This window comes from Fukomys damarensis, unplaced genomic scaffold (assembly GCF_012274545.1).
Source record: "Fukomys damarensis isolate Sample0158 unplaced genomic scaffold, DMR_v1.0_HiC HiC_scaffold_23, whole genome shotgun sequence".
NCBI lineage: Eukaryota > Metazoa > Chordata > Mammalia > Rodentia > Bathyergidae > Fukomys > Fukomys damarensis.
The window spans coordinates 3,463,310-3,470,780 of record NW_022900935.1 but is presented as its reverse complement, the minus strand read 5'-3'; the positions used below and the strand labels follow the sequence as shown (position 1 = coordinate 3,470,780).

The following is a 7,471-nucleotide window of genomic DNA, read 5'->3' as shown; positions in this document are numbered from 1 at the left end:
GCCCAGGTTGATTTGACTCTTTTCTTGGGTTTGTACAGCACAGCTACTGTTAGACCATGTGGTTCATTTCACAGCCCTTCCACCATCTCTGTGATCTTAGAGAATTTAACTTTGGTTTCCATAACTGTAAAGTACAGATAAATTCCCACTTTCAGGGTTTTACTTTAAGATTTAAAGTAATAATAATAATAATAGGTACAGAGCCTAGCATATGGTAAGTACCCAATGAATTAGAGTTCTGATTGTATTAGGTAATCACCTCTAAATGAGTCCATGACTTTTCTCTTTATGACTTACTTAACACTTGGTTGTATCATAGCCAGGTCCCAGTACGTCCCTCTGCCTCTTCAAAGCAGGCTGGTTTCATTCTTCCAGGGCAGTCGTCATGATGGGCTCTTAGAGGTGGCATCATTTGGAATAATGTCTATCCTTGATGTGCACTACTGCTATTTTTCTGGAACCTCATGAGTCCTTATGTTCAGCATTTGTATGTTCCTTTTCTATAGAACGAAGTAGTGGAAAAATTTAATAAGCTGCTGTTATTTGCCGAATTTCTTTAATCGTTTGACTACCTTAGAAAAACACATGGAGCAGTCTTTGGCTTGGCCTTTGTCTCGTCAGTTCGTCATCACTGAGAACTAAACAGAAGGCTCTCAGCCCTCTTCCTCTTATCTGATTTCCTCTGTCTTCCTAGGCCGGCTCGCTGGCACAAAGCCAAGAAAGTTCAGCTGACCCCCGGGCAGACAGAGGTGAAGATCGACTTGCCATTGCCCATTGTGGCCTCCAACCTGATGATCGAGTTTGCAGACTTCTATGAAAACTATCAGGCCTCCACAGAGACCCTGCAGTGCCCACGCTGTAGTGCCTCTGTCCCTGCCAACCCAGGTGTCTGTGGCAACTGTGGAGAAAATGTGTACCAGTGTCATAAATGCAGGTAAGCCAGTGGTTGCCCCAGGCCAAGGCCAAACATGTCCCTTGTCTTTATTTCTCTGTAATAGTCCTGATGTGGGCAATTTCTGTGTTTGGTGCCCTCCATACTGTATTTAGAGGATGTGGGTACTGTCTGTTCATTCTATCCAAGGATTGCAAGGAGGAAATGGGGACATGGGGAGGGTGTGTGTGTGTGTGTGTGTGTGTGTGTGTGTGTGTTTGTGTGTGTTTGCACTTGCCCATCCAGTGGCAGGGTATGGAGCCAGGGAGGAGGTCCCTTGGTTTCATTCTAGGTCTTCCTCTCTTGTTGTCTGATTGCTTATATCATTCTGATCTACCAGTGTATTGTCCCATCAGTGATTATTGCAGTAGTTTCCCCTATAGATATACCACAGTCCATCCTCTTAGTCATCCCCTCATCACCTACCCTCTGTGGCCCCACTGACCTGAGCACTGATTCTTCAGATCCATCAACTATGATGAGAAGGATCCCTTCCTTTGCAATGCCTGTGGTTTCTGTAAATATGCTCGCTTTGACTTCATGCTCTATGCCAAGCCTTGCTGTGCAGTGGATCCCATTGAGAATGAAGAAGACCGGAAGAAGGTGAGGCTCGATGTGACCCAGACTCGGGGCAGTGGCTGTGATCTAAACTTCCTTTTCACCCAGTCTTTCTCAACCCAGCAAGTAATGAGCTGCAAGGCCCAGCTTTTGGGTGGGAGTAAGCATAGCAGTGGCATAAGGTGTATTGGATTCATAGCTTATATAGATAGGAGTTTGGAGAAGTATTGGTTGGTACTAAGACTAGAGCCTCTTAAGGAGCATATAACTTCAGATTTAGAAAGGCAGAGAGAAGCCAGATGATTTGCCTTTGCATTTCTGTCGCAGATTGCTTCATATTGAGGCTGCTGGTCTTTACTCAGCATGAACTTGTCCAGGGGCTCAGTTCCAGCTGGTAGAATGTGGTTTGGATAGGAAAGGGCAAAGCTGGGTGTGGTGGTGCACACCTGTAATCCCAGCACTTGAGAGGCTAAGGCAGGAGGATCGCTATGAGTTCGAGACCAGCCTGGGCTACATAATAGTAGTGACTTCAAATGTAGCCTGAACTACATAGCAAGACACCCCCCCCCCAGTTACAACATGGATAGCAGGGGCAGAGAAAACGGGAACATTATTACAAGGTAATAACAACATGTAGCTCTGGAGTTGGAAGGATAAAAATTCCCATTCCGTCTGTACCTTTAAAATGTATTTATATTTTTATTTTATTTGCAAGATTGCGCTATGTAGTTCAGGGTAGCATTGAAGTTGCAGTTATTTTCCTGCCTCAGTCTCCCATGTGCTGAGATCACAGATGTACACTGCCACATCCAGTCCAATCTGTGCTTTTTAAGTAATTATGTCCCCTTGTATAATTTACTTCTGTTAGCATTGGTTTTAGTGTATGCCAGATATATGTAGTGCATATTATTCAGAATAATATAGCACCTTGTGTTGTTATTGTGAAGAACAGAGATGATATCTGAAACACTGTGCCTGACCTGCAGGAAATGTTTTGGTAAATGGTTAGCAATTGGGGCTACTCAGAGAAAAGCCACACTGAGAAGCCTTCATGCAGCACCCTGTGCTTCCTGTCTAGGCTGTTTCCAACATCAACACCCTCCTGGACAAAGCTGACCGAGTATATCATCAGTTGATGGGACATCGGCCCCAGCTGGAGAACCTGCTATGCAAAGTGAACGAGGCAGCTCCGGAAAAGCCGCAGGTAAAATCCAAAACCAGAAGGGTGGTTGAAGAGGGACTGGGTCACGGTCAAAAGACTTCGTCTAAGTGAGGTCCACTTGAGGTACGAGCCTGACAGTGGACCTCTTGGGATTGCAGGAAGACTCGGGAACAGCAGGGGGCATCAGCTCCACTTCTGCCAGTGTGAATCGCTACATCCTGCAGCTGGCTCAGGAGTACTGCGGAGACTGCAAGAACTCTTTTGATGAACTCTCCAAAATCATCCAGGTAGAGCCAGGGAGCAGCTCTCCAGGTGGTTTGTGCAAGTACTGTGGAGCTTGCTTTCCCTCCTCTGTCACTCTCGTCTAGCACTTCAGAATTTGCTGTCACAGTTTCCCCGCCCAGCTGAACAGGCAGGCAGAGGGGCCACACCAAATGGCAGCTCTCACACTGTACTTTCTGGCATTTGTCGGAGAGGTGAATTTGTGTTAGGAAACGAGGAATGCTGATGCGGGATTAACATAAATCTGCTCTTTGGGGCCATTAGTAAATCTTTGGGCATGGTTTACAGGATTTTTAAAAGTGGGTGCCAAGAGTCTGTCCCCTATTCTGCGCCGTGCTTGCAGGCTGGAGGGTCAGGGCACAGCAGCCGGCCCTGATTTAGCTGACACGGGGTGGGGTGGGCGGTTGCTGTTCCAGGCCTGATCTTTGGACAGTGGAGCCTCTTACGGGAGAGCAGCCAGTCTGCTTCTCTTCCCACGTGGCTGCTACACGATTTTTGCTGCAAGTACATGAGTTTCTGACCTTTGTTCATGTATTTTATTTTATTTATTTATTTAGGTACCGGGCATTAAACTCCGGTCCTTGCGCTTGCAAGGCAGGCCACTGAACCGCTGAGCTAAATCCCCAGCCCTGTCTATGTTTTTTAAAAGATAGGTTTATATAGGAACAGTCTGATTTCTGACTCTGCCCCTTACTTGGTGAAACCAGCCTTCCTAAACTTTAGTTTCTTTTTATGTAAAATGGGGCTAAGGTAGGGTGTTGGGAATGTTACATTTTGTATTGCATGTAGTTTTATTTTTTCCAAAACCAAGCTAATTTTCCAGTTAACTCTCTGTCTTTATTTTAATTGCCAGCTTCTCTTTTGTCTTGTCATTCTTAGAAAGTTTTTGCTTCACGAAAAGAGTTGTTGGAATATGACCTGCAGCAAAGGGAAGCAGCCACCAAATCATCCCGGACTTCTGTGCAGCCCATGTTCACTGCCAGCCAGTACCGCGCGTTATCTGTCCTAGGCTGTGGCCACACCTCCTCTACCAAGTGCTATGGCTGTGCCTCGGCTGTCACAGAACATTGTATCACACTGCTCCGGGCCCTGGCCACCAATCCAGCCCTGAGGCATATCCTCGTCACCCAGGGCCTTATCCGGGAGCTCTTTGACTATAATCTTCGCCGAGGTGCTGCAGTCATGCGGGAGGAGGTCCGCCAGCTCATGTGCCTGCTAACTCGGTCAGAGCCTGCTCTGTGATTGTGGGCCTACTCACTTCAGCTCGCTTCAGCAGTGATGCTGGGAGCATACGAGGGTGCAAGGAATTGTGCTCCCACCTGCCCACGGGGTCAGACAGATGTGGGAAGATACCAGGGTGTGGTGTATGAACTCAGGTGGCCTTGTGTGTGATATGTTTGGCGCCAGGGGTGTGCCCCGAGAGAACTGTCTGTGAGACGTGGAGGGTAAGGGAGTGATGGGAACCCACCCGGAGGAGAGGATGTGGGGCAGAGAGGTCTTGAGAATGAGAGCTGGGATTCTAGGTAAGAAGGAACCAGGGTCAGGATCTGGTACTTTGTACCACACACCTTGGACAAACTTTTAACACCTCCGAGTTCGAGCTTGTCTCACTGGAGAAGTGCAGGTAGTAAGGAGCACCCTCAAGGCCTGTTAGGAGGATAAGCAGAATAACTTAATAAATAGTATCGCATATTGTGGAGTACTTGCTAGGGACCAGATACTGCACCGACAGCTTTATGTGGATTATTCACTATGTGGCAAAATTGTAGAATATGGTGGGAGCTCCATAAATGTTCCTTGTACTATTTATTCACTCATTTAACAAGCATTTATTAAGATCCTGTTCATTGCCAGGCACTGTTCCAGGCTCTAGGGATATAGTAAGTGAAATAAAGTCCCTCCCCTCAGTTGGTTGTCATGGCGTACATGTATAATCCCAGCACTCTGAGAGTCTGAGTCCAGAGGATCACATGTTTAAGCCCAATCTGGGCAACTTAGTGAGACCTTGTCTCAGAAAAGAAAAGTGTGAAGGCTGAGTTCAATCCCCAGTACCTCCTCTACACACGCGCATGCGCGCGCGCACACACACACACACACACACACACACACGTCCCTGCCTTCGTGTGGCCTTAATAGCATCGTATACTTGTCAGAAAATAAGACTGAAGAAAAAGCAGAGCCATCAATCCCAGTTGCCAGAAGGCTTGCTGTCTTGCACAAGGTACTTGAGGACTTCTGAGGGGTGATACTAGCGCAAAGACCTGCATGAAGGAAGGGAGCTGGCCGTGCCAGCAATTCAGGCCATGGCCTCTTGCAAAGGAAGCAGCTAGAGGACAGGCTGAGATGCAGGCAGGTGTCAGGAATGCTGGGAAGGACAAGGAGGCCTGTGCAGCTGCGGGGAGAGGAGGAAGAGGTTACCAAGGGGCAGTTAGGGTCTTGCAGGCCTTCTGAGGACTTTGGGTTTATTCATTATGTCAGGAAGCAGAAGAGTGACGTAGAAACATTATTACAAGGAGCTGTAGCTAAGAAGTATGGGTGCCATGGGGGAAATGACGTGGAGGCAGGTGGACGTGATGCGTGAGCTGTGGCCCACACAGAGCAGGCCGTCACGCACCAGGCAGTGAAGAGTGAAGAGTGACGTAGAAACATTACAAGGAGCTGTAGCTAAGAAGTATGGGTGCCATGGGGGAAATGACGTGGAGGCAGGTGGACGTGATGCGTGAGCTGTGGCCCACACAGAGCAGGCCGTCACGCACCAGGCAGCTCTTGGGGGCCCTGCAGCCTGAGATGCAGTGGTGCTTTTCTTCCCTCAGTCAACTTCTGTTCTCTGGAAAGATGGCTTAGATGTGCCCTTTTCCATTTCAGGCCAGGGTTTATGAGATGAAGCGACAGCCTTGCCCCTGTCGAAGGCAGGGAAGTAGAAACCTTGAGCCGTAGCCATTCGTTCGTGTTCTCCGAGCCCCTCAGGTAGAGAGGAGGGGCACTGCCAACGGTGAATAACCGCACTCGCCTTCTTTGCTTCCCAGAGACAATCCAGAAGCCACACAGCAAATGAACGACCTGATCATTGGCAAGGTCTCCACAGCCCTGAAGGGCCACTGGGCCAATCCCGATCTGGTGAGCAGGACAGCCGTCCTTTCTGACTCCTCCCTCATGTTCCTTCTTGTGTCTGGCCTCTTCCCTCCTGTCCCATCTCAGAGCCAGAGGAAAGCAGGAGTGGTGCATTTGCGGAATGATTTCCCGGGTAGAGCCTGCAGAGTTCTCCATCTGTCCTTTGTCTTTGAGGGAGTCACTTGTGACCACTTTAGTTTCAGTCCTCAGGATCAGAGCTTGGAGCCTGCCTTACTCTGTGCACTGATCCTCAGACCCTGGATGACTCGTGTGTCTTCCCGTTGGCCTTCTAGGCAAGTAGCCTTCAGTACGAGATGCTGCTGCTGACGGATTCCATCTCGAAGGAGGACAGCTGCTGGGAGCTCCGGTTACGCTGTGGTGAGTTTGGGGAGCACTTGGGTTGGAGATTTTCTGACAGCAGGAAGGAGGCCCTAAGACAGTCCTGGCACCAAAGGGGGAGGGTAGGGGGCAAGGACATTCGGACGGCCTCTGCAGTGGCAGATGGCATGGATCTTGGGGTTGTGACTCTGCCTTTCCTGGCCATTCCTAGCGCTTAGCCTTTTCCTCATGGCTGTGAACATTAAGACTCCTGTGGTTGTTGAGAACATCACGCTCATGTGTCTGCGGATCTTGCAGAAGCTGATTAAGCCACCTGCGCCAACCAGCAAGAAGAACAAGGTACTGGGCCGGGGGTCAGTCTTGGTACTGTGCCAGTGCCTTCTCAAGGTCTCTGCCTTATCTTGGGCTCACTTGTCCAGCCTGGGCACCTTCAGCAGAGGGATGGGGCTTTTGAGAAGGGAGTTTAGAGTAAAATAAACATGAAAATACAAAAGCGTAGAGCAGTCTTTTAAAAGACTACCTCTTTCCTGAATCACAGGGAGTGACTTGCAGCTCCTAGAAAGCACCTCTTCTTTCCTACCCCTCTCCTACCGTGCAGGAGGGAAATCTTAGGTATTGAAGGAGGCTTGAGTTTAGCTCCAGCTCTTCTCTTGACCATGCACTTGAGTTACTTAAGTTCCTCAGTCTCCCTGCTTGTAAAGAGTAAAACAGCCTTAACTCTGAAATGTGAAAGATAAATGACTCGGTGAGCTCCATGAATCTAAGGATTAATGTTTTTTGTTTTTTTTGTTTTTGGTACGGGGGATTGAACTTAAGACCTTGAAGCCTGCAAGGCAGGCGGCAGAACCACTGAGCTAAATCCCCGGCCCAGCATTAATGTTTTAAAATTTCTAGTTCCTGCTCTGATAGCTAGTATATAATAGGTGCTTAGTAAATCATTATTGGGCCAGGGACTTGACTAGTGGTGACACACCCGCCTGGCAAGCCCAAGGTCCTGAGTCTGATCCCCTGTACCCCCGCAAAAAGTAAATTAATCATTATTAAGGGAACGAATAAAGCTAAGCTTTTATACTAAAGTAACTAGCTGA

General features: G+C 48.4%; 1 protein-coding gene across 1 annotated transcript in view; it reads left to right on the top strand.

Moving 5' to 3' along the window:
* Ubr4 (ubiquitin protein ligase E3 component n-recognin 4) overlaps positions 1-7,471 on the top strand; it is a 119,920-nt gene that overhangs the window by 78,267 nt on the left and 34,182 nt on the right. Inside the window, exons 75-82 of the mRNA XM_033767472.1 lie at positions 695-934; positions 1,396-1,534; positions 2,568-2,693; positions 2,810-2,938; positions 3,813-4,156; positions 5,960-6,050; positions 6,338-6,422; positions 6,595-6,722. Of these exons, the coding sequence (XP_033623363.1) occupies positions 695-934; positions 1,396-1,534; positions 2,568-2,693; positions 2,810-2,938; positions 3,813-4,156; positions 5,960-6,050; positions 6,338-6,422; positions 6,595-6,722 (1,282 nt within the window). The remainder of the gene's footprint in view (positions 1-694; positions 935-1,395; positions 1,535-2,567; positions 2,694-2,809; positions 2,939-3,812; positions 4,157-5,959; positions 6,051-6,337; positions 6,423-6,594; positions 6,723-7,471) is intronic.